The sequence below is a fragment of the Suncus etruscus genome, chromosome 3, assembly GCF_024139225.1.
Source record: "Suncus etruscus isolate mSunEtr1 chromosome 3, mSunEtr1.pri.cur, whole genome shotgun sequence".
Lineage (NCBI taxonomy): Eukaryota > Metazoa > Chordata > Mammalia > Eulipotyphla > Soricidae > Suncus > Suncus etruscus.
In genome coordinates this window covers 120683105-120709830 of record NC_064850.1, presented here as the reverse complement: position 1 = coordinate 120709830, position 26726 = coordinate 120683105, and the positions used below count along the sequence as shown (strand labels likewise).

Genomic DNA, 26726 nt, shown 5'->3' with positions numbered 1-26726 from the left:
GAGTAACCCAAGCACAGAACTAGCCCCAAACATAGAGTGACCCACCCTTCAGGTTTTTTTCTGTGCTACAAAGAGGTGCCCAGGGGGTCTTAGAACTGGGGGTTCTGAGAGAAGGGGATGAACCCTACCAGTGGGGAGGGCACAGGCCTAGTGAATGATCATGTGGGGTTGGAGTGATAGCTCAGTGGGTAGGGTATTGGCTTTGCATACTGTCAACCCAGGTTCCATTCCCGGCAACCCATAAGTTCTCTGAGCCTGCCAGGAGTAATTTCTTTTCTTGGGTGGGAGGGAACACCTGTTGACACCAGGGGTTACTCCTGGCTTTGTGCTCAGAGATCGCCCCTGGCTTGGGGGACCGTATGGGATGCCGGGGAATCGAACCACGGTTCGTCCTAGGCTAGTGCTTGCAAGGCAGATAGATGCCTTACCTCTAGCGCCACATCTCTGGCCCCAGTAATTTCTTTCTTTTCTTTTTGATTTTTGGGCTACACCCGGTGACACTCAGGGGTTACTCATATGCGCTCAGAAATCGCTCCTGGCTTGGGGGACCATATGGGATACCAGGGGATAGAACCACGGTCCGTCCTAGTTTAGTGTGGGCAAAGCAGACACCTTACTGCTTGTGCCACTATTCCAGCCTCAATTTCTGAGTGAAGAGTCAAAGAGTAACCTTGAGCACTGCCGGGTATGGCCTAAAAACAAATGATAAAACAAAAACAACACCCAACCTGAGTTCAATTCCTGGCACCACGTGGTCCTCAAGATTGTGAGGGTGACCTGGGGCTCCCCTCACCATCCTGAATGTGAACATTTCTCTTCATCCTGCCTGGTGTTGGGTCTGAACATGGTGATGTGTGATTGCTGTTGAGTACATCATTGTGAGCTGTGTAACTGTTGTGGGGTGTGTCCCTGTTATGTGTGAATGTCATGACTTATGTGCACACGTGGATGCATATGTATGTGTGTTTATGTGGTGGATATGTGGAACTACCCACTGGATTAGACCGCCTCTCCTCTCTTGCCTTGGGCTCCCCTTAGGACACTGTCCCCTGGGTGTGCATGTGGCACCCCTTGTGTGAGGCCAGAGCCAACAGGGCTGTGTTAGCAGGGCAGGGAGAAAAAGGCCGGTTCCTCACAGGAAGGTGACAGGCCCAGGTCTCCGGGGAAGTTCCCAGAACTTTTTTTTAAATGCTTTATTTTAATTTATTTTGGGTTTTTGGTTCACACCTGGAGGCGGTGCTCAGGGGTTAATCCTGGCTCAGAAATCGCTCCTGGCAGGCTCAGGGGACTATATGGGATGCCCGAAACCAAACCCGGGTTCGTTCCGGTCCCGTTCCAGGTCAGCTGCTTGCAAGACAAACGGCCTGGCGCTGTGCTATCTCTCAAGCCCCAGTTCCCAGATAGGAAGTTCCCACAGTGGCTCTGGGTCGGTCAGTAACTGCCCCAGAGGGACAAACGCCACGTTTGACCGCGCGCTGCGCCACCTGGTGGCGCTCAGGAAGAGATGCAGGGTCTCCGGAGGGATGGAAGATGAAAAGGAAAGAGGAGGGTGGACAGCAGGGAGGAAGAAGGTGGGAGGGGGGCCGGGCGGTGGCGCTGGAGGTAAGGTGCCTGCCTTGCCTGCGCTAGCCTAGGACGGACCGCGGTTCGATCCTCCGGCGTCCCATATGGTCCCCCAAGCCAGGAGCAACTTCTGAGCGCATAGCCAGGAGTAACCCCTGAGCGTCACAGGGTGTGGCCCAAAAACCAAAAAAAAAAAAAAAAAAAAAAGAAGGTGGGAGGGAGAATAGGGAAAAGGAAGGACAGGGAGGAGTGGGGGGGGATGTAAAATCACCCCCATGTGCAGTATCTTCAACTCCAGGTGCACGAGTCTGAATCAGGGTCTTGTATAAAATAATCGAGACCTGGCGGAGGGTGAAACACATGTAGTCTGGCAGCTTTCTACCTCATATTTAGAGCAAGCTTTCTGCCAGAACTCCCAATTTTATTGAGTACAGAGACCACCCCTGGGTGGGGCAGTAAGGACAGATAGCTCAGGCTTTCCAAGCAAGACAATCTCTGTTTGGGGGTAAATCCAAGTTGTAAACAAACATACAAAGGAATCAGGGATGATCTTTGTTTTAGGTAAAATAAGGTGTAACCCTAGGCAAACAGCAACACTTGCCACTTCTCACACCTTTATTGCTGTATTTTTTAAATTCCTATCCTTTTTTTTTTTTTTGGTTTTAGGCTCACACCTGGCAGCGCTCAGCAGTTACTCCTGGCTCCATGCTCAGAAATCGCTTCTGGCAGGCTCGGGGGTCTATATGGGATACCGGGATTCGAAGCGATGATGACCTAATGCATGAAAGGCAAACGCCTACTTCCATGCTATCTCTCCAGCCCCAACTCCTACCTTTTTTTTTTTTTTGAAAAAAAGGAAGAGCTTACTAAACTTTCTGCTGGTGCTTCAATGAATTCATTATGAGTAAATAGTGTTCAAAAATATTCTTTCCTTTCTCTTCCAGCTCTTTAGTTTTTCTTTCCACTTTCTATTTAAAACAAACAAACAAACAAACAAACATAGGGGGCCCGGAGAGATAGCATGGAGGTAAAGCGTTTGCCTTACATGCAGAAGGACGGTGATTAGAATCCCAGCATCCCATATGGTCCCCTGAGCCTGCCAGGAGCGATTTCTGAGCGTAGAGCCAGAAATAATCCCAGGTGTGACCCAAAAAACAAAAAACAAACAAACAAAAAAACCATGTTGCTTTTGGTCTTCCTAAAAAATGTATGTCAGTTATGTCAACTATGTAATGCATTTTCTTTAAATAAATTAAACTAAAAAAGTTGAAAGGGCAAATTAAATGAGGGACAGGAAAGAAAAAAAACTAGGTGCATCTTATGGTCAGGTGCATCTTATAGAGCGAAAAATACGGTAACTTGTGTTGATCTAAGATTGTTCCAGTTGTCTTTGTGTTATAATAAGCAATATGAAGTAAATTTGTGCCTGCTGGTAGTGGGTGGGTGACTGGGGATATTGGTGATATTGGTGGTTGGATTGATGCTTGAACATTTAATGCCTGAAATGACTGTATTATAGCAATTTGCTAAATCACAGTGTTATCGTAAAGATTAGAAACACACACACACACACACACACACACACAAAATAAGGTATAACCTAATGAGGGAGGAGGGCGGAAGGACAAGGAGGGGGGTGGATCAAGGAGGGGGAGAGGCCATCTGAGGGCTCAGCTGAGAGCCACCTGCTATGTCTCTTGTGGGGTGAAGAGATAAGATAGCTCAGTGGCAGGGCGTTTGCCTTGCACAGGCCAACCTAGATTCACTCTCCAGGACTACAGATGGTCTTTGGAGCCCATCAAGAGTAATCCCTGATGGGGCCGGGTAGGTGGCGCTGGAGGTAAGGTGTCTGCCTTGCAAGCGCTAGCCAAGGAAGGACCGCGGTTCGATCCCCCGGCGTCCCATATGGTCCCTCCAAGCCAGGGGCGATTTCTGAGCACATAGCCAGGAGTAACCCCTGAGCGTCAAACGGGTGTGGCCCAAAAACCAAAAAAAAAAAAAAGAGTAATCCCTGAATGCAGAGTCAGGAGTCAGCCGTGAGCACTGCCAGATGTGGGTACCCCTACAGAAGTTGCTAACCCTAGGGGGTTCTGAGAGATTCAGGCCCCAGAATTGCTGGGTGTGGTCCCTGAGCACACGACCCCTCCCCCCACCAACTTTGTGAGAATTTCCACATAACCAAGTAGGTGCAGCTGTAGCCACTGTCTGAGCTGAACACAGGAGCCCGGGAGCATCCAGGGGGTCAAGGGATCTGCCCTGGCTAGACTCAGCGGCCCTGCAGTGCCCTGACTTGGCTCTAGGCTCAGAGGAGGACCAGGTGCCCTGGGCTGGGGGAAGGGAGCAGGCAGAAAGCCTTGAGCAGAGACTCTGGGCATATGCGGGGGCGGGGGTATACATTGGAAGGGGGGTTGGGGGGGTAGTCTGAGCTGTTATCTAAGCAGTACAAGCATATGTGTATGAGAAAGATACTCTGTTTTCTTGAAAGTAAGACAGTGTCTTATATTAATTTTTGCTCCCAAAGATGCGCTAGGTCTTATATTCAGGGGATGTCTTATTTTCCCATGAAGAATATGGTACACACTTATTGTTGAATGAAAATAAAGGAAATTTGGGCCCGGAGAGATAGCACAGCGGCGTTTGCCTTGCAAGCAGCTGATCCAGGACCAAAGGTGGTTGGTTCGAATCCCGGTGTCCCATGTGGTCCCCCGTGCCTGCCGGGAGCTATTTCTGAGCAGACAGCCAGGAGTAACCCCTGAGCAACGCCGGATGTGACCCAAAAACTAAAATAAATAAATAAATAAATAAAGGAAATTTATTACCTGTATACAGTATGGTAGTAAGGTAGTTGTCAACACAAACCAGACAAATGGTGAATCCTACAGTACCAAGAATTTACTCACCACCTTTGCCTCATCCCGTCTGCTCTGATCCTCCTACATGCCTCTGTGAAAGTCTCCTCTGCTCTCCTGCCCCAAGCTCACTCTGCCTCCACACAGCAGTGACGTTGCTAGATGCCATTTGAGGCGGCCCTAGCAAAATTAATTTTTGTTTTGAGACAGAGCATAGAGGGGCCTTATTTTCGAAGGGAATGCCTATTTCACCTAGAAGGAAACCTGTAAGTAGGTCTTATTTTTGGAGAATGTTTTAATTTCGGGGAAACACAGTAGCACAGTGGGGAGGGTACTTGGCCTTGCGCACAGCCAACCCAGTTCAATCATTGGCATTGATCCCACTGGGTGTGGCCCCCAAACAACAAAAGCCACATAAATCTGGTCAATGGGTCCATGCACATGGGGGAGGGTCCGGATGCATAGTGAATGTTGCAGACTGAGTTCTCCAGCCCCCTCCTCCTCCCACACAGACTTTGCCCCTCCAGGCATGCATGTAGGCCCAGGCACCCCCAGGATTTGCTCTGAGCTAGCAGACCAGCTGCAAAGCTGATTCCCAGGGTCCTGGCTGGTGCTCATACTGGGATGCAGGGGACCCGCCCAGTGGTCATCTGTTGGCTTGTTCCCACCACTAGTTTTCTTTCTTTGGGGGGGGGGGTCTTCCAACTTGCAGCAGGTGTCAGCTTACTTGCTTCTAGTTCTCTAATTGGGGTACCTAAGGTCACCTGAAGGTCGAATTCCCATCTTCAAACAACCGGCTTTACATTCTGTAGAACAACTTCAATTCCTGCTGAGAATTCCTGTCAGCATGGCTGCAGGAAGTACCTGAGATCCTGCAATACTCGAGGTCTCCTCCCACCTCACCTCACCCCAGTCCTGCTCTGCTCAGCTGGAAGTGGCCTTATCAGTACTGACCACACTCTGTGGCACTCAGGGGTTTTTCCTGGCTCTGTACTCAGGAATCACTCTTGGCAGGCTTGGGAGACCCTATGGATGCTGGAGTTCAAACTCAGGTCTGCTGTGTGCAAGGCAAATGCCCTCCTGGCTGTGATATCGCTCTGGATTGCACCTGCATGTTCTACCTGGCACGAGGCACCTGGGCACAACCACTTCATGGCCCCTTGTTTTCTCCAACTGGCCTCTCCCCTTCATTGTGCAGTTGGTGGTGCAGGTTTCCAGGGTGTCAAGTCTGCTGGACTGGGGTTCCAATCCCAGGCCTGCACTCACTGGGAAAAAAAGTCAGAATCAGGGAAGCAAGGGGAGCAGCTAACACTGCCAACTACTCACCCTTCTGGGGTCCCAGAAAGGACTTAACTGGGCTGCAGGTCCAGGACAATGGGGAAGAGATGGAGGTATGGGGGAACAGAAGCACCTTCTGGCACTTCAGAGCAAAGGTTCTCAGCTGCCTGGGCGGTTCCTCACCCCCAGCCTTTGTTTACCTTGAAGGAGCCATAGCCACGTTGACTGAAAGCACTTGGGTGAGCCTTGCCTTGTTTCCACCTGCAGTCTGGGACCAGAACATTCCAGCAAAGATGGCCGCGGTGGTCCTGCTGGCTGCTGTCTCAGTCCTCTCTGCTTGGCAGCAAAGTAAGAGCCCCAGAGGGCAGGTGTGTGTATGTCTGAGTATGAGCATCGTGAGTGTATGCATTTGTCAGCATTTGCATATGGGTATTGTTGGTGTGTGTGAAAATGAGTTCATGTGTGAGTGTGAGTATGAGCACTGTGTGTAATATATATGAGTATGCATGTGTGAGTCTGTGTAATTATGAGCATTGTGTGAGTTGTGTGTTGAGGAGGTTAGTGGTGGGATTGACCAGGTTTGGGTTGAGACAGACCTGCTGATGGTGGTGGGACCCATGGGAGCAGCAGTACAGGGTGGTCAGTCCCTTCAGGGTTTGGAACATTCCAGAGAAGGCAAAGGTGGTCTCAGCAAGTCCAGTTTTCCTCCTCTGGACCATGACTTGGGGTTGGGGACATGGAGGCTGGAACCACGTCTAGGAGAGTTTGTGATTGTAGCTGTGTGGTCTTAAGCCCGGGACAAAATCAACATGCTTTCTTTACTTTTTTTTTTTCCTTTTAATTTTGGGGCCACACCCATAAGTACTCAGGGTTTACTCCTGGCAGTTCTAGGGCATTATGGGATACCAGAGATTGAATCCTGAGTAGCTGCATGTAAAGCAAACGCCCTTCCCACTGTGCTCCCAGAATCAAGGTGTTTTCTTAAACAAGTTAATGTAGGTAGAGAAGCAAGTTAAAAATAGTCTTGGGGCCGGAGAGATAGCACAGTGGTGTTTGCCTTGCAAACACCCAATCCAGGACCTAAGGTGGTTGTTTCGAATCCTGGTGTCCCATATGGTCCCTTGTGCCTGCCAGGAGCTATTTCTGAGCAGATAGCCAGGAGTAAACCCTGAGCACTGCTGGGTGTGGCCCAAAAAAACAAAGAGTCTTGAGGGTAGCAGAGGGGAGGGTGTTTGCCTGGTACACAGCACAACCAAGTTTGGTTCTCAGTATCCCATGTGGTCCCCCACCACCACCAGGAGTGATCCCTGAAAGCAGAGCCAGGAGTAACCCCTGAGCATCACAGGGTATGACCTCCCAAACCAAACCAACAACCCCCCAAACAGTCTTGGAGTTAGACAAAGTGGTTCAATATTGAAAAGTCTCTTCCCACTTTCCTGTGCGGCTGAATGAGCAGGGAAAGGGGCTTCTCCCACTGGACCCACAGCCTCCTGGGGGTGGGATAGGTAACCAGAGAAGTGTCCCCCTCCCAATGGCTCTGTTGTTGCTTCCCAGGGACCACCAAGAGCCTTGGAGCCTGGCAGAGATGCAGCACCAGGCCCCGACTCAGAACTGTCTGGAAACCCTGAGTTCTTGCCTCAGTGCCTGCTTCCTTCCTGTTTCCTCTACAGTCAGTGGGGGGGGGGGAGGGGGAGTCAGAGGAAGAGGAGTAGCAGGTTGGTTCCCCTCCTTGGAAACCCCCTTTTTGCTTATTTGGGACCACACCACACCACTCCCAGCAGGCAGCACTCGGGGAACCAAGTGTGGTGCTGGGGATAAACCTGACTTGGCTCTGTACAGGGCAAGTGCTTGACCCTCTGCCTTTTCTTTCAGTGCATTTGTTTTGCAGCATTGGCTGGTGCTCAGGGGCTGCTCCTGCCTCTGTGCTCAGGAGTGAGCCCTGCTAATGCTTGGGGGCCCTAGGTAGTGCTGGGATTCAAACCAGGGGCCCCTCACCAGCCCTGCACCCCTTTTTGGTCCCACGAGGCCCATCAACCACTAGCCTCTCTAGGTTTGCTCTGCTGGGTCAGCTCAGGTGGCCAAGCAGCCACAAGCTCTGATGTTAAGCTGTGGTTGGAAAATCCTGGACATCAGTTTGGCTGTAGGCCAGAGTGCCAAGGCTGGAGGAAGGCGGGTTCAGTATTAATCTTGTCAGTAGGGTGATGGTATCAACCCCCAGGAAGACATGAATCCTTGCTCTAATATGGGAAAGATGGAAGCCACAAACTGGTGTGGAATTTTTTGTTTGTTTGTTTGTTTTTGGGTCACACCCAGCAGCGCTCAGGGTTTACTCCTGGCTCTACACTCAGAAATCACTCCTGGCAGGCTCTGGGGACCATATGGGATGCCGGGATTCGAAACCGTCCTTCTGCTTGGAAGGCAAATGCTATTTCTCCCTGCTATCTCTCCGGCCCCTGGTGTGGAATTTTTGAGAAAAACTCTGACACATCAGCTTGTAGGACAGGACTGGAGGAGTTGCTGAGGGGCAACAGTGTGGGGGAGACCAGCCTGGAGCAGAACTTGGAAGAAATCATCTGAAGGGTATTAACAGACCCCAGAAGTAAACCACGAGGTAAAGGTGAGGGCGAGGAGATGAGGGTCCTATACAGAAGAGTTCACGATGCAGGTGGTCCCAGCAAATATGCAACCGGAAAGTCCTAAGCCTTTTTAACCAGGATACTGAGGCAGCAAGCCTTCACCTCCAGTTTCCTTGTGGCCCTTTCTCCTGGATCCTCTTCCCAGTGTGCTTTCTAGCCCTGAGATTCAGTTGTATTTTTGAGATTATTTTCTCCCAGTGCTGAGAGTCCACCCAAGTGCTTCACTTCTGAGCCACATCCTAGCCTCGAGATTTTAATTTTTTTTTTTGTGTGTGTGTGTGGTTTTTGGGTCACACCCGGCAGTGCTCAGGGGTTATTCCTGGCTCCAGGCTCAGAAATTGCTCCTGGCAGGCACGGGAGACCATATGGTACACAGGGATTCAAACCGATGACCTCCTGCATGAAAGGCAAACGCCTTACCTCCATGCTATCTCTCCGGCCCCTAATTTTATATTTTTTTGTATTATTTATTATGATTATTTTAGGTTGAGGCTACCTATGACAGTGCTCAGGGCCAACTCCTGACTCTGTGCTCAGAGATATTTTCACTTTAAGAAGGGCCATCAAGGGGCCGAAGAGATAGCATGGAGGTAAGGCGTTTGCCTTTCATGCAGAAGGTCATCGGTTTGAATCCCTGCGTCCCATATGGTCCCCCGTGCCTGCCAGGAGCAATTTCTGAGCATGGAGCCAGGAGTAACCCCTGAGCACTACCAGGTGTGACCCAAAAACCACACACACACACACACACACACACACACACACACACACACACACACACACACACACACACACAAAGAAGGGCCATCAACCAGCCTGAAGCCAGATCTGTGTTGTGTGGCAAATGTTAACCTCACCTGAAAAATGGCACAGCAGCCTCTAACTTAGTATTTGGCCCAACAGCTGAGCACCATGACTTTGCCTAGATGAGACAGGAAAGTTAACTTCCCTGCTAGGTGATATGGAACTGCTCCTTTGACTGTGGTGTGAGGAAAGCAGCTGTCTGCACCTGTGTCTGTGTCTGCCTAGACAGGGATCTTGGCTTCTCTTAGGGGACATAAGGAGGGTCTAGCCGTGAGACTCCCTTCTAGGTGGATGACTTGAGTGGACCGTTGGGTGCATCCCTCCAGCTGTGTGCAGAGGAGCTTGTCCATCTGTCCTCATCTGTCAGTCTGTCTGTCTGCATGGAATGGCTGGTGTTCCCACTGTGAGGCTTTTTACTCTGTATCCAGCAGTATATGTAGCTCTCCTTGGCCCTCCTGCTAGTGGAAGCTGAACTTAAATGGTGCTTTTCCTCTCACCACACAGGCTACTTTGCTCTGGAGGTTGGAAAGGCCAGACAGAAGTACAGAGTGACGCCCCCTGCTGTCTCCGGGTCCCCAGAGTTTGAGAGGGTCTTTCGAGCACAGTAAGTAGCCCCCGCCTTGCCCCAGCTGCTGGCCCTGACTATACTTCTGGCTGGGCTGGATGCATCAAACTTTCCCTTCCCAGCACTATCCCTCACAGCCATGGCCTTGCAACTCTTGAAGCTGGAAGAGTCCACAGATTGGGGGGTGTCCACCTGCTTGGGGAACAGGCAGGAGGAGGATTTCCAGAAAGGCCTGGGGGTGGAGACAGGTCTCAGAAACCTTGTGTTGTGACCCTAGAGTTTTCTCTGTCTACCAAGAGCTCCATCGACTCCCATTGGGTTCTAAATCCTTCCTTTCCTTCCCAGACCCCTCACAGACATGGTGAATGTCTGTGCAGGAGAATTAGGACTCTGGTCTCTTGCACCCCAGCCTCAGTACTTCAGGACACACCACCCTGACCAGCAGTTACATGGGGCTGGGAGCTGAGCTCATCCTAGAGCCTTGCCCACTGTGCTTGAGTGACATTGGCCCATCTTAAACTCTCTCTGATGGGCCAGATCTTGTTTTGAGGCCAAGAAGAATACTTTGATGTGAAGAATTGTTTTAGAGATTATGTCCTCACAGAGTCACTGAACGGAAGAGCCTGTTTATTTCAGAGTTTGGAATGACCTGTAGCAGGGTTGAGAGCTAATATTTTTCATAATGAAAAATGTAAAGGGCCAGAGCAATAGCACAGCAGTAGGGCATTTGCCTTGCATGTGACCAAACTGGGACAGACTTGGGGTTCAATCCCCAGCATCCCATATATTCCCCCAAGCCTGCCAGGAGTAACTGAGCTGGGTGTGGCCCAAAAACAAAACACAAAATAACTAAATCATCAGGAATTCATTTCTGTAATGACCATGAGGGATTGATGTGTGATTATGTCCCTTGTTTGCATGGATGTCTGGTGTCTGGAGCTGAGGTGGATCTCAGGACCATCTGCTTGAAGGAGATGCACAGACTCTCTGCAGAGGGGAGAGTAGATAATTCTGTTGGTGGAGCAAAAGTTTATTTTCAGAGGTTCCTAGACATAATTAAAAAATATATTTATGGGGGCCGGAGGGATAGCATGGAGGTCAGGCGTTTGCCTTTCATGCAGAAGGTCATTGGTTCGAATCCCAGCATCCCATATGGTCCCCTGAGCCTGCCATGAGCGATTTCTGAGCATAGAGCCAGGAGTAACCCTTGAACGCTGCCAGGTGTGACCCAAAAAAACCAAAAAACAAACAAACAAACAAAAAGATCTTTATGGTGGTAAAAACTTGTAACAATTTTTTTACTATAATAAGATGGTAAACATATTCTGTTTGGTGTATTATAATTGACAAGAGGACAATACTTTAGTGCATATTTAGTTTATAAATATAATTTATATTTTTTTATTTTGATTTTGTGTCATACTCAGCAGTACCCAGGGTTTACTACTCTTGGCTCTGCACTCAGGGATCATGCTTGGTAGGGCTTGGGGGACCATCTGGATGCTGGGGATTGTACTCCAGTTGACTGTATGCAGAGTGAGTGCCCTACATGTTGTAGTATGGCTCCTGCCCCTTAAATTTAGTTTATCTTCAACAGAGTAATTCATATACATGATCAGAACTGTAGTGAGGTGACAAGCTTTATAACAGAGAATCCCACAACTGCCAGCCCAGCCCCAGCTTAGCCATTGACCCCCCAAATACACCCCCGCCCTTGGAACTTTCTACTCCCAATATCATCCTTTGTTGCTTTGTGTGGTTGGTTTCAAAAATCAAATGTTGGGCCCGGAGAGATAGCACAGCGGCATTTGCCTTGCAAGCAGCTGATCCAGGACCAAAGGTGGTTGGTTCGCATCCCGGTGTCCCATATAGTCCCCAGTGCCTGCCAGGAGCTATTTCTGAGCAGACAGCCAGGAGTAACCCCTGAGCACCGCTGGGTGTGACCCCCTCCCCCCCCAAAAAAAAAACTAAAAAAAAAAAATCAGATGTTACTCTTTGGCTTTCTTCTCTGAGAGAATGTCACTCTCTTCCTCTTTCCCTTCCTCCTGCCAGTCACATGAAATCTTTTCATTTAGTTAAACCAATAGCTAATGTTTATATTCTAGTAATTAAGTCAATATTATTTAGCTGATCAAATAGTACACTGTGATTTTATTTCTGTGTGTGTCTGAGCCATTTGTGTGTGTGTGTGTGTGTGTGTGTGTGTATGTGTGTATGTGTGTGTTTAATGATCTCCTCTTTGTTGGCTTAAATCTCTAGACCTTCACTATAACCACCAGCCACCAGCCTCATTAACTCCCAGTACTGGAAATAACTTCAACCCACCATTTGTTGCTTCCTTCCAGGCTCCTCTGACTTAGTCCTTCATCTCTGTTTCTGTTTAACTGCATGTGGTTGTTAGTTTTTGTGGGGCCACATCCTGAGGTTACACCTGGCCCTGAGCTCAGGATCCTTCCTGGTGGTGCTCAGGGAACTCTATGTGGTGTTGGGGATCAAACCTGGGTCAGCTGAGTGCAAGGATAATGCCCTTTACTCTCCCCTATTCCTTCTCTCTAGTCCCTAATGCTTCTGGGCTCTCACACATCTGCCACTGTGGGACCTTCCTCTCCCCCTTGAAATCTCCTTTCTGCACTCTGCTTGGATGACTTATTTCCTGGACTTTTCATTTTCCTTTGGATGTACCTCTTGTCTAATGCATGGCACATCCTCTCCAGAAACTTCCCCTGACAGTAGATGAGATGGTATAAGTCTTAGTCCTTTCCTGGACTCATCCTCACAGTCTGTGGCTTGCTCAGGCAGCCATTTCTTTTCCTTTTTTTTTTTTTTACCTTATTTATTTATTTATTGATTGGTTGATTGGTATATGGGCCACACCCAGCAGTGGTCAGGGCCTACTCCTAGCTCTGCATTCAGAGAATGCCCCTGGCAGGCTGGGGGACCACATGGGACTCTGGGAATTGGGTCCCTCCTCAGTCGGCTGCATGCAAAGCAAATGCCCTACCGCAGTGCTATCTTCCTGCCTCTATGGCAGCCGTTTCTGTGATCTAAGATCTTCTAACTTGGAGAAGGGTCACTGTGGTTCTAGTCCCCATGATGGGAGATGCCTTCATTGTTCTGACTAAAGCTTTAAGGGCCTTTTCTTCTTCTTGTGTCCTGTGATGTTACCATATTGGGCTCCTCATGGGTGGCTCCCTTTGCTTCGATGAACCCAAACAAGGTTTTTGCACAGCCCAGAGCTCATGGCCATCTGTTCTGGAATGGTTCAGAATGTTACTTTTCTTCTGATGTGCTTTTATATACCCTCTGTCTTGTCTTCTCATTCTGGGAACTATTTCTTTTCTTTTCTTTTTTTTTTTTTTCGGGCCACACCCATTTGATGCTCAGGGGTTATTCCTGGCTAATCGCTCAGAAATAGCCCCTGGCTTGGGGGGACCATATGGGATGCCGGGGATCGAACCGCGGTCCGTCCTACACTAGCGCTTGCAAGGCAGACACCTTACCTCTAGCGCCACCTCGCAGGCCCCATGTCTTCTCATTCTGAAAACACATGTTCATTGTGTACAGACCCTGGAGGGATCATTTGCTTTCTTTGATCTTCATCTTTTCAACTTGCACTTCAAAACTTCATGAACTTTTACTTTCTCCTGATGAAAGTATAAATTCTCAGAATTACAATTTAGGTGTGAGTTCCTAAGCATGCCTCTGTGTTCTCAAACTCTTTTGCTGTTGCTGCTGTTGTGAATTCATTCCTTTCTGTCTCAGCTGCACTTCCTTTTCTCGTGTCTGAGAATTATGTGCCTACCTGAGTGCCTGTGTATTTGTGCATCCCAAGGTCCTTCTTAGAGCATCTGTTTCTTCCATTTGCCTCCTCCTTTGTTTGAGCCTTGCTAACTTCACATCTATTCTGAGTCCATTATGTGCTTTCTTCATGAGGTTTTAGGAGGGGAAAGATGCCCAGCTGATCTTGCATGGTAAGGAGGCCTTCCTTAGAATGTGGTCTACACCCCATGAACATGCTTTTGTTAGTTTACAGTGCGACTCTGATTCTCCAGCAATTGGCAGCAGTGAAAGGGGGATCATTTTGCTTTTCTGGGGGTTTCTTTCTTTCTTTCTTTCTTTCTTTCTTTCTTTCTTTCTTTCTTTCTTTCTTCTTTTTTTTCTTTCTTTCTTTTTTTCTTTCTTTCTTTCTTTCTTTTTCTTTCTTTCTTTTTCTTCTTTCTTTCTTTCTTTCTTTCTTTCTTCCTTCTTTCTTTCTTTCTTTTTTTTCTTTCCTTTCCTTCTTTCTTCTTCCTTCCTTCCTTCCTTCCTTCTTTCTTCTTTCTTCCTTCCTTCCTTCCTTCCTTCCTTCCTTCCTTCCTTCCTTCCTTCCTTCCTCCTTCCTTCCTTCCTTCCTTCCTTCCTTCCTTCTTCCTTCCTTCCTTCCTTCCTTCCTCCTTCCTTCCTTCCTTCCTTCCTTCCTCTTTTCCTTCCTTCCTTCCTTTTTCTCTTTTCTTTCTTTCTTTCTTTTCTTTTTTCTTTTGTGGTTTTTGGGTCACACCCGGCAGTGCTCAGGGGTTATTCCTGGCTCCAGGCTCAGAAATTGCTCCTGGCAGGCACGGGGAACCATATGGGACGCTGGGATTCGAACCGATGACCTCCTGCATGAAAGGCAAACGCCTTACCTCCATGCTATCTCTCCGGCCCCTCTTTTTTTTTTTTTTGTGGTTTTTGGGTCACACCCGGCAGTGCTCAGGGGTTACTCCTGGCTCCATGCTCAGAAATTGCTCCTGGCAGGCACGGGGGACCATATGGGATGCCGGGATTCGAACCGATGACCTTCTGCATGAAAGTCAAACGCCTTACCGCCATGCTATCTCTCCGGCCCCTCTTTCTTTCTTCCTTTCTTCCTTCCTTCTTCCTTCCTCCTTCCTTCCTTCCTTCCTTCCTTCCTTCCTTCCTTCCTTCCTTCCTTCCTTCCTTCCTTCCTTCCTTCCTTCCTTCCTTCCTTCCTTCCTTCCTTTCTTTCTTTCTTTCTTCCTTCCTTCCTTCCTTCCTTCCTTCCTTCCTTCCTTACCTTCCTTCCTTCCTTCCTTCCTTCCTTCCTTCCTTCCTTCCTTCCTTCCTTCCTTCCTTCCTTCCTTCCTTCCTTTTTTTGGTTTTTGGGTCACACCCAGCAGTGCTCAGGGGTTACTCCTGGCTCTACACTCAGAAATCACTCCTGGCAGGCACAGGGGACCATATGGGATGCCGGGATTCAAACTACCATTCTTCTGCATGCAAGGCAAATGTCCTATCTCAATGCTATCTCTCTGGCCCCTCTGTTTTTTTTTATTTATTTATTTATTTATTTATTTATTTATTTATTTATTTATTTATTTTTGGATGTTGGTTCTTGGGCCATACTTGGTCGGGATTACTCCTATTTCTTTGTTTGGAATCTCCTGGCAGGCTCAGGGGACCATATGAGATGCCGGGGATTGAATCCAGGTCTATCCCGGCTTGGCAGCATGCAAGGCAAACACCTTACCATTGTGCTATCACTCCAGCCCTCTGGGGGTTTCTTTCTATACTTATCATTTCTCTAGAAGGCATTTATTTTTCCCTACTTGTGGTAGGAACATAGAATTTCATTTTCCTTGATTTCCTCAAGTTGAGAAATCTAGTCGGTAGCATCAAAAGAGGCTAGAATGTACAGAGATATATAGGGATGCTTGACCATTAGCAGACAGCCCACTATTGTTGTTGTTGTTGTTGTTGTTGTTGTTGTTGTTTTTGAGTCGCACCTGGCAGCACTCAGGGGTCACTCCTGGCTTCATGCTCAGAAATCTCTCCTGGCAGGCTCAGGGGACCGTATGGGATGTCGGGATTTGAACCACTGTCCTTCTGCATGCAAGGCAAATACCTTACCTCCATGCTATCTCTCTGGCCTGACAGCCCACTATTTATAAAGATCAGCCTAGGAGGGAATTCACATCTTCTTACCTTCCTTCATGGTTCATGAACTTCCTGAAAGAAAGGTTGGGCTCCCAGCTTCTTCTTTTTTTTTTTTTTTTTTTTTTTTTGGTTTTTTGAGCCACACCCTGCGGTGCTCAGGGGTGACTCCTGGCTGTCTGCTCAGAAATAGCTTCTGGCAGGCACGGGGGACCATATGGGGCACCGGGATTTGAACCAACCACCTTTGGTCCTGGATTGTCTGCTTGCAAGGCAAACGCCACTGTGCTATCTCTCCGGGCCTTTTTTTTTGTGTGTGTGTGTGTGATTTTTGGGTCACACCCGGCCATGCTCAGGGGTTATTCTTGGCTCCATGTTCAGAAATTGCTCCTGGCAGGCACGGGGGACACCGGGATTCGAACCGATGACCACCTTACCTCCATGCTATCTCTCCGCCCCCAGCTTCTTTTTTTTTTTAACTTTATTTATTTTATTGATTGATTGGTTTTTGGACCACACCCAGACGTGCTCAGGGGTTAATCCTAGCTCTGAGCATGGAGTTATTCCTGGCTCTGCACTCAGAAATCTACCCTGGCAGGCTGGGGGACCATATAAGATGCCGTGTATCGAACCAGGTCCCTCCCAGGTTGGCCCCATGCAAGGCAAATGCCCTTCCACTGTGCTATCTCTCTGGCCCCAGGCTCCCAGCTTCTTAAGTCTCAGACACTTTCAGTTCTGTGATGGCTCAAGTTGTGATTTTCTTCTAAGGAATTTTTCTTTCTCCTTTTTGCTGGAATCAAACCCAAGTTGGCTGTGTGCAAAGCATGCAACTTTAACCCTGTACTATTTCTTTGGCCCACTCTCTGTACTGACTATTCACTGCATTATTTTATTTTTATTTTATTTTTTTGTTTTTGGGCCACACCCAGCGGTGCTCAGGGGTTATTCCTGGCTGTCTGCTCAGAAATAGCTCCTGGCAGGCACGGGGGACCATATGGGACACCGGGATTCGAACCAACCACCTTTGGTCCTGGATCGGCTGCTTGCAAGGCAAACGCCGCTGTGCTATCTCTCCGGGCCCCACTGCATTATTTTTATAAAGGACTGAGTGTAGGTGAAAACTCAATGTTCTAATGCAGTTTTCTCATAAATAGCTCATTTCTCTTTTGTTTTATCCTATAGACAAAACTGTGTGGAGTTCTATCCCATATTCCTGATTATGCTGTGGATGGCTGGTTGGTACTCTAATGAAGGTAATTCTCAAACACACCAGCTCTGTGCCATCTGGCCCATGACCATTTAAACTTGTTATGCTCACCAGCCTATGCACCTGAGAAATACAGCATAGATGAGCCTTGCTGTATTGCTCCTTGCACATACTGAAATATTTTACTGTGGTCACATCCTCTCCCCTCTCAAATATTCATCCTGTGACTTGCAGCTTATTCTAGATAAAGCTGAGCTCTGGATAACACAGTGATGCTCATGCCTGTAGAACTACTCAGGGACAGGTACGTGAGTGCCCAATGACTGATTTTGTAAGCTGCTTCAAGTGCATCTGAGCTCAGATGTAGACTCACTTTGAGTCCAATTCATTTCAGCCATTTGTTTAGAAAACTGCCTGCTGTGTAGGCCAGGATGGAATGATGTTAATGAAGGAAATTAAAGTGCTAGAGGCTTAGCAAGAGGAGGTAGGGGCCAGATCTCTGAGAGATCACATTATACACTTTAATTTACATATGTGGTCTGATCGGTCATCCAGCAGATCTTAGTTGCCAATAGGTCATCTCACATGTCTATATATGGCCATATATGAGATCTGATTGATTGATTTACATTTACCTTAACTCTCATTTGCATATGGGCCACAGCAGGAGTTTTCCATAATGACATACACCATCCCAACTGCAACACCTGTAAAGTGTTGACATGCATTTATGCAACACAAAATATGTTTGCACACCGCTCTCCATAACTGGAATGGGCAGTATGTATTTTGGGGATGCGCTGTGTGGCTGTGTCTCTCTGTCTTCAAGACCAAGTGACTTCCACTGTATCAAGTTCACAACCAGCCCACTGTAGATGGACACACACTTCTGTGTCTGGAGTGTATGAATAGGAAGGGATGCCAGGAATCAAACCGGGGTCTGTCCTGGGTTGGCCATGTGCAAGGCAAATGCCCTACCTCTGTTCTATTGCTCTGGTCCAGTTGCTTATTTTGTAAGTAAACTCATTCTAGACGCCCAGACAGCTGAGTAATAGCACCTGTAGGGAAATGAGAGGCTGTAAAAATATAAAAGATACACCTCTCCAGAAAGATAGAACTTTTGGAGCTGGTCCATGAAAAAAATCTAATTCCTGTTGGGCCATTTTGTGTTAAACACCTGGGGCTATTCAAATCCAGACTTCCTTCTAAAGTACTAAATAAGTTGCTGAGTTCTGAGTTTGGAATCCCAAGGGAGGGACGAATCTAATTTATATCACTTTAAGAGTTTTTGAAAGTCTTAAGAATCCTTAATTTTTCTGATAAATTTAAATCTTTTGGGAGCACACTGATGTACTATCCAATACAAAGCCCAATTATTGAGATGAATTTTTCTGTGGCTATTGTTAAACCAGCATCCCACAAACAGCTGACAATAAATTAATAAACACATTGCAATTTTTTGTGTTTGAGCCAACAGTAATATGTCATCCATGTGATGTACCAAATATATCTGGGGAAACTTTGTACAAGCTGGACATAAAGCTGCATCAACAAAATATTGATGCATGGTGGATGAATTTGCCATGTCCTGCAACAAAACAGCTCATTGAAATCTTTACAGAGGGGCGCTGTTCTTAAGAGAAGGTACTGAACAGGCAAATCTTTTTCTGTCTTTTGGATGTGTAGAAATATTATAAAAAACAGTCCTTTAAGTCAATTACTATCAAAGACCAGTGGTGACTGGTGAAGGTAAGCCATTCTGCATCTTGCCCATCAAAACAATCTAAGAATTTACAAACCTTAAATCAGTTAAAAAGTCTCCAGCTACTTGATGGTTTCTTAATAATAAATACAGGAGAGTTCCAATTAGAAAGAGATTTCAATGTGTCCTAATCTCAACTGTTCATTGACTAAGTTTCTAAGCGCCTCTAATTTTGTGCTGTAAATGGGCCATTGTGGAATCCAGATTGGAACATCAGATTTCCATTGAGTAAGAAAGGTTCTGGGTGCTTTAACCCAGTGGCCCCATTTAAAAAGGCGAAACCTCTGAATTAGCACATTGGGAGGTATTTTGGCAAGGGATATGATATTATGCTCCCCATTACTTATGCAAATATGTCCCCAGAGGTTTAAAGAAACCGGAAATACATAAGGCATGAATATCTATTGCCTATTAATTTTCAGTCCTATGCATTTTAAATACCTAGTGCTCTGGTGAACAGAATTTGGAGGCAAGACCCTTCTTATCCCTTCCAAACTGTTTTGAATTTCTTTTTTAAAAATATCTTTATTTAAGCACCATGATTACAAACATGTTTGTAGATGAGTTTCAGTTGTAAAAGAAAAAAGAACACCTCCTTTCATCAGTGCAACCTTCCCACCACCAATGCCCCATCTCCCTCCTACCCAACCCCTGCCTGTACTCGAGACAGGTTAAGGGATCTACTTCTCTTACCCACTACCATTGTCATGATAGTTATTAGTATAGTTATTTAAATAAACTCACCACTCTTTGTGGTAAGCTTCATATTGTGGCTGGTCTTTTCAACCCTCATCTCTATCATCTCTGTGTATTACAATGATGCCTTTTTTCTTAAATCCCACATATGAGTGAGATTATTCTATTTTATCTATCTCCCTCTGAGTTATTTCACTCAGCATAATGGTTTCCATGTCCATACATGTATAGGGAAATTTCATGACTTAATTTTTCTTGATGGCTGCATGGTATTCCATTGTGTATATGTGCCACAGTTTCTTTAGCCACTCATCTGTTGTTGCCATCTGGGTTGTTTCCAGATTCTGGATATTGTAAATAGCACTACACTGTATATAGGTGTGCAGAAGGCATTTTTGTATTGTGATTTTGTGTTCCTAGGGCATATCCTTAGGAGTGATATAGCTGAATTACATGGGAGATTATTTTCCAGTTTTTTGTTTTGTTTTGTTTTGATTTGGTTTTTGGTGTTTGGGTCACATCCAGTGGTGCTCAGAGGTTACTCCTGGCTTTGTGCTCAGAAGTGGCTCCTGACAGGCTCGGGGGACTATATGAGATGCTAGGATTTTAACTGGGGTCCATCATGTGTTGGCCACATGCAAGGCAAATGCCTTACCACTGTGCTATCACTCCAGTCCCCAATTTCCAGTTTTTTTTGAGGAATCTCCAGATTGTTTTCATAAATGCTGGACTAGACAGCAATCCCACCAGCAGTGAATGAGAGTTCCTTTCTCTCCACATCCCTGCCAGCACTGATTGTTCTTGTTCTTTATGATGTATGCCAGTTTCTGTTGCAAAAGATGGTACCTCATTGTGTTTTGATTGGCATCTCCCTATTTTGAATTTCTTGTAGAGCTCAATTTCAGGCCAATCTCGTAAAAACAAACAAACAAAAACCACAGACACTTCTGCCCTCGAATCAAACATACCATCTAAGTTTTTGCCTTGAATTTCAAGAATTAACATTGAATTTTCCTCCTTAAGCTTAGCAGTAAAAGCTATAAATGCAGAGCTTCAGAATTAGTATTTCCAAAGCCTCCTTTCCTGATGCGTTCTGATTTTCCAGGCATAACAGAAGAATGTAATACTATTTAAGCTATATTTTCACCCTCTTAAAGGTTCAGACTGTGAGTACTGAAACAAGAACTATTATTTCCCCTACGTGGTCAGAACCTAAAATTCACTGGTGAATTACTATGCCTTTGAGTGTTAAACTGTTTCTTCCTAAAATCATCCCCACAGTTCCTTGAGGGAGTGGCCCTGTTATGCCAGACATAATCTTATAAGGGCATTGAGCTGGAAGGACAGTCAAGTCCTCTGAGCAGGGAATATTTAAACCACAGCTTTCTGAAGTAGCAGGCTTTAATGAGCTTAAACTGTAAAGTTCTCTTGGTGTGGTCTGGGAAGCTGGACTACTACTGATGAAAAAGTTCCCTTATTTTGAGGGTCCCAGGACTGGCCCCAACCCAGTTTCCTGAGACAGGTTGGTCTGGAGGGGGTGTGTCCTTGAGCAGGTTCAAAAAGAGGCTATGACCTACATAGCTTTTATAAATATCCCATATTTCCACACATAAAGCTTATAACCTGACCACTTGAGATAGACTTTGGATCCTTCCCCTGATTTCTTTTTTGTTTGTTCGTTTGTTTGTTTTTGTTTTTGGTCACACCCAGCAGTGCTCAGGGGTTACTCCTGGCTTTATGCTCAGAAACCACTCCTGGCAGGCTCGGGGGAACCATATGGTATGTTGGGATTCAAATCACCATACTTCTGCATGCAAGGCAAATGCCCTACCCCCATGCTATCTCTCTGGCCCTCCCTCCCCCGATTTCTTTTTTTTTTTTTTTTTTTTTTTTTGGTTTTTGGGTCACACCTGGCAGTGCTCAGGGGTTATTCCTGGCTCCAGGCTCAGAAATTGCTCCTGGCAGGCACAGGGGACCATATGGGGCGCCGGGATTCGAACCGATGACCTCCTGCATGAAAGGCAAACGCCTTACCTCCATGCTATCTCTCCGGCCCCCCCTCCCCCGATTTCTGGGGAGATGGTTACGTACTGAACAATAGTCACTTGTCCAATGAAATCCCTTCCCACACATCGGTCAAAGAACAGTTGGTTTCCTTGAGTAAAAGTCATTGATCTGACTTCCAGGAGTTTTCCTCTGAGCAGCATGTGTTGTTAGAGGTGGGGCAATTGGGGCAGAGGGGGATAATTGTAAGTACCAGTATTTTTACAAGCAAGTAGAAATTTCACGACATCTCTTTCCCTAATTTGGTGTAAGAGAGCCTGACAATATTCATTGGCATTGTCAAAGTCTAAGGCTTTTGTCAAGATATTTTGAATTTTCGTGGGTTTTTTTTTGTTTGTTTGTTTGTTTTTTGGGCCACACCTGGTGACGTTCATGGCTATGTGCTCAGAAATCACTCCTGGCTTGGGGAACCATATGGGATACTGGGGGATCAAACTGCAGTCTGTCCTAGGCTAGAGCTGTCAAGACAGACGCCTTACTATTTGTGCCACCATCTGGCTCCAGAATTTTTGTATTTCTAACCTGACCTTTAACTACCTCTATCAATTTCCCTACAAATTCTGTATATATTTCTGTAGCTCCCTAAATAATCTTTGTATAGCTACCCTTGAACTTGGTATCTGAGTCAATTTTTTTTCAAGACTTCAATGCAAGTTTCCTGACAAGCTTTAAAAACAGACGGGGTAGTCTTGCCTGCCCATTTACTTCTGCATACTGTCCTTCTCCCATAAGCTTTTCATAAGATAATGTGATTCTTGCAACCCTCCTTCTAGAGTGATCTAGAATATTAATTTTTTTCTTTTGGTTTTTGGGTCACATCTGGTGGCGCTCAGAGTTTACTCCTGGCTCTGTGCTCAGAAATTACTCCCAGGGGCCGGAGAGATAGCATGGAGGTAAGGCGTTTGCCTTTCATGCAGAAGGTCATCGGTTTGAATCCCGGCAGCCCATATCGTCCCCCGTGCCTGCCAGGAGCAATTTCTGAGCATGGAGCCAGGAGTAGCCCCTGAGCACTGCCAGGTGTGACCCAAAAACCACAAAAAAAAAAAAAAAAGAAAGAAAGAAAGAAATTACTCCCAGCAGGCTCGGGGAACCATATTGTATGTCGGGATTCCAACCACTGTCTGCCCTGGATCAGTTGCATGCAAGGCAAACGTCCTGTGATATATCTCCGGCCCCTAGAATATAAATTTTACTCTTAGAATTTTCTGCAAACCACATCTTCTATTATAAATATTGAGAAGCACTCAAACAGGTTTTTGCTATGGTGTTAAAGTCCGGCTGGGTCCAATATCCACCATCACTTCAACACAAAACGGAGAAAGAAGACCATACTCTGAGCACACTTTATCTATCAAAGTAATCCATATTCAAACCCTCAAAGTTAAAGTTTGATTATTTTCCTGATGGGGAGAATTCATTTCTGATACTATATTATTAGTACGGTATTTATTCGTGTATAATGCGCACTCATGTATAACACACACCCCTAATTTTTTATTAAAATTGGTATAAAATTGGGGCTGTCGAGGTGGCACTAGAGGTAAGGTGTCTGCCTTGCAAGCACTAGCCAAGGTAGGACCGCTGTTCAATCCCCTGGCATCCCATATGGTTCCCCCAAGCCAGGGGAAATTTCTGAGCACTTAGCCAGGAGTAACCCCTGAGCATCAAATGGGTGTGGCCTGAAAAACCAAAAAATAATTGGTATAAAATTTTGTTTCACACCAACCATTGTAATTGACAAAAAACGTTGTTGAACGTGTGCGGACATGATAAAAATCATTTATTGACAATGTAAACTGGTATAAACACAATACCGAAATAAAATTACTGGTAACAATATTTATTTAAAATGCTTCAAAGTCAGATTCAGCATCAAATACAGTAAAGAGTTGTTCCCATTCTTCTCAAGTTAATTTTTTCATCAGTGTCCCAGTTGGCAGGAACATCTGTTTCTCCAGTTTCTTCACTTTCTTCTGAGTCTGAATTCCACAGCAAGTCATCTTCTGTGCCGTCCATTTTATGGCTGATGCCTATCTTCAAAAAACTCTTGATGATCATTTTTTTTGGTATTTCTTCCCATGATATTTTAACCAGGATGTCACGAGAGCTAGGCCAGTTTCTTGAGGTTTTAATTTTCTTCACTCTCGAGTACAGTGCGCAGCTGCAGCCCGGAAAAGGTGCAGTGCAAACTCACAATTCGCCTGCACCCTCATTGGACCAGCCACCACTGCCACCCCACCCCAGCCCTCGTTTATAACGCGTATCCATACTTCGATTTCTTTTTCTGGTAGAAAAGTTTGCACGTTATACTCAAATAAATACGGTAACTTCCCTAAGAAAATTCTCTTGTGGGGGAAGTGTGTTTGTTTCACAATCTCTAAAAGGCTGAGGTAGAGGGTGGGTGGGTGAGAATTCTACAGATCTGCCTTCTTATTGAGTCATTTCAAAATCATTTGCTTTGCTTTGTAAGCCAGTATTTCTTTTTTTTTTTTTTTTTTTGGTTTTTGGGCCACACCCGGCGTTGCTCAGGGATTACTCCTGGCTGTCTGCTCAGAAATAGCTCCTGGCAGGCACGGGGGACCATATGGGACACTGGGATTCGAACCAACCGCCTTTGGTCCTGGATCGGCTGCTTGCAAGGCAGATAGCCGCTGTGCTATCTCTCCGGGCCCGTAAGCCAGTATTTCTAAGAAACTGCTAGATGCTCTACTGGCCTTGCTTCTTCAGAGGGTGCCAGAAAACCAACTTCAGGGCTTTGGGCTTGATGACATGTTATCACTATGAAATGCCTTTCTAATATTTAACTTTACATAAACTATTAGAAAATTTTTCAGAAACTTTTTTTTTTTTTTTGGTTTTTGGGTCACACCCAGCAGCACTCAGGGGTTACTCTATGCTCAGAAATCGCTCCTGGCACGCTTGGGGGACCATATGAGATGCCGGGATTTGAACCACCGGCATTCTGCATGAAAGGCAAACGCCTTACCTCCATGCTATCTCTCCAGCCCCCATTTTTTTTCCTTCAGAAACTTTCAAAACAAGGCTAGAATAACCTGCCTATGACTCAGCAAATTTTAATGCTAAGCTAGAGAATTCAGCCCAAATGTTTTGATTCTCACGATACATAAAAACATGAAAAAACAAGGAAAACCACCACCACTAATGCAAATAGCACGGGTAGAAGCCAGGTCCCTTCAATCAAAACCCAAACAAATGACATCACCTTGAACCAAAGAGTCGTAAACTTAAAAATCTAGAACAGTGAAAACCACCTGAAAAGCAATGAAATGAACATCTCACCAATCAGTGGCAGAGTCCTTGTTTGATTCCCTGTTACAGTTTCAGGTCCGAGTTCAGGCTCCAAAACAAGTATCTGGTGGTGGGTCTTGAAGCAAATGTTGATGCAAGAAATAATGTACACATTGAAAAGGTACAAGGATGAGTTCAGGAAATCCAGAACTCAAGCAAGGAATCCCACTACACAAGACTTCTGCTACTAAGAAGGAAAGCAGTTTAGAAGAAGAAGTCCAAAGAATGAGAGCCTGCTTTCCTCAGACCCCTGCTTTTATTGACAAGAACCAGGTCACACTCTAGGGTGAGAGAGGAATACCAAGGAGTAAATAATCCAATAATCCCATCACCAGGTCACACCCTAGGATGGAGTATAAATATTGATTAGGGTGGGACCAGTAATCTAACAGGGTGTGACGTTGGCTGCTGGGGTTTCTGGAAGTACCAGGTGCAGTGATATTAGGTCACAATTTGACAAATGTTTCATGGGCTGGTCTATTCATTTGTACCTCTTTCTGTGCCACTGATCCACTCAAGTATTTCGGCCATGTGAAAAATAGTCATTTCTTTTGCATCTCCATCTTCCTTCCTTTAGTTGTTTTTTTCCTTGTTACAGTGACTGGATGTGGTGGTCACAGGTTTGGCTTGGAGCTTATGAGCGGTTGTGCATTTGCCCCAAGTGATGGCCAGAACTCAGCTCCTCAACTGTGGTGGTCAGACCCATGTCGACTGGGGCTGGAATTCTAGTCTTGGTGCTTGCTGTTGTACACTTTGGTTATAGGGTGCACACAGGATGGTATGGCATAGATCAGGTCACACACACACTTTTGGGACCTCAAAAATTGCAGACAGCAGAGTCCCAAACACCTTAGCATGCATATCTTGTGTTGAACCCAAAGCCTTATGCTTGCTTGGCAGATATTTTGTTCCTCAGAGTCATCTTCCAGGTCCTTTATCACATAATTATATGGTCATAGTTCTCTGTCTGTGGAGGACAAGGCTTTTTGTTGTTTTGGGGTTATATCTGATAGTGTTCAAAGCTTACTCCTGTTTCTGTGCTCAGGGAAAATGGTGGGAGACCGGGGCTTTGCATAATGCTGGGGTTGAACCCAACTTGGCCACATGCAAAGGCAAGTGATTTCCTCATTGTATTTTGCTCATTTCTTCTTGCCTCCAAATATAGCCTTTTTTGTTTTGTTTTGTTTTTGGGTCATACCCGGCAGTGTTCAGGGGTTACTCCTGACTCTGAGCTCAGAAATCATTTCTGACAGGCTCAGGGGACCATATGGGATGTTGGGATTTGAACCACCATCTGTCCAGGATTGTGTGCAAGGCCAATACCCTACTGCTATGCTATCTCTTGGTCCCTCCCGACTATAGTTTTTTATCTTCACCCTGGTCCCTTATTTCATGCCATTTCATGCCCTCTTTGTTTTGCTCCCTCTTGTAGCGGGTGCTGCTTGTCTGGGTCTGATGTACATGTTTGCCCGTCACAAGTATTTCTGGGGCTATGCAGAAGCTGCCCATCAAAGGTAAGCAGAGCTCATCCTTGATCTTTGGCCACAGGGGCAGGATGGAGGCAGGGTTACTTCCTGGGTGGAGCGAATTTAGGAAGAGCTGGGAGGTTCCTACCCACATGGTGACCTGAGCAGCTTGTAGCTGGGTCTCTCCAGGAGAGATGGTGAAATGCAGGGTGAAACTGTGCCCAGCTCATGCCACCCTCTAAGTCCCTACTTGGGTCTAGAGAGCAAGCAAGGGGTGGAGGCCCTGCTGGTACTATTTTACTTTCTGCCATGGTGCAGGGTCCACAGAACAGCGCCAGGTGTGGGCTCACCTCTATCACTCAAAGTTCTTTCCTGTTTCCAAAAATGTTACCCAGGAAATAATCTTGCCTGGCTTTGGTAATGCTCTGGCTGTTCAGTGGCATACCCTGGTTGCCTTTCCCTCACCATGTGCCCGGTTTCCATGCAGGCTGGCAGGTTTTAGGGTGAGTCTGAGTGCACTGGCCCTGCTGACCGTCCTGGGCACCCTGGGGGTAGCCAACTGCATGCTGGATGAATTCCTGGACATCAACTTTGTGGAGAAACTGAGGCAGCACCTCTGA

At 46.3% G+C, this 26726-nt stretch overlaps 1 protein-coding gene across 1 annotated transcript; it reads left to right on the top strand.

Moving 5' to 3' along the window:
- The first annotated feature begins 5983 nt into the window (after positions 1-5983).
- On the top strand, positions 5984-26726 carry MGST2 (microsomal glutathione S-transferase 2). The gene is made up of 5 exons (XM_049770873.1): positions 5984-6038; positions 9632-9731; positions 16785-16855; positions 26073-26154; positions 26594-26726. The coding sequence occupies exons 1-5, from the start codon at positions 5984-5986 to the stop codon at positions 26724-26726; spliced, it is 441 nt and encodes a 146-aa protein (XP_049626830.1).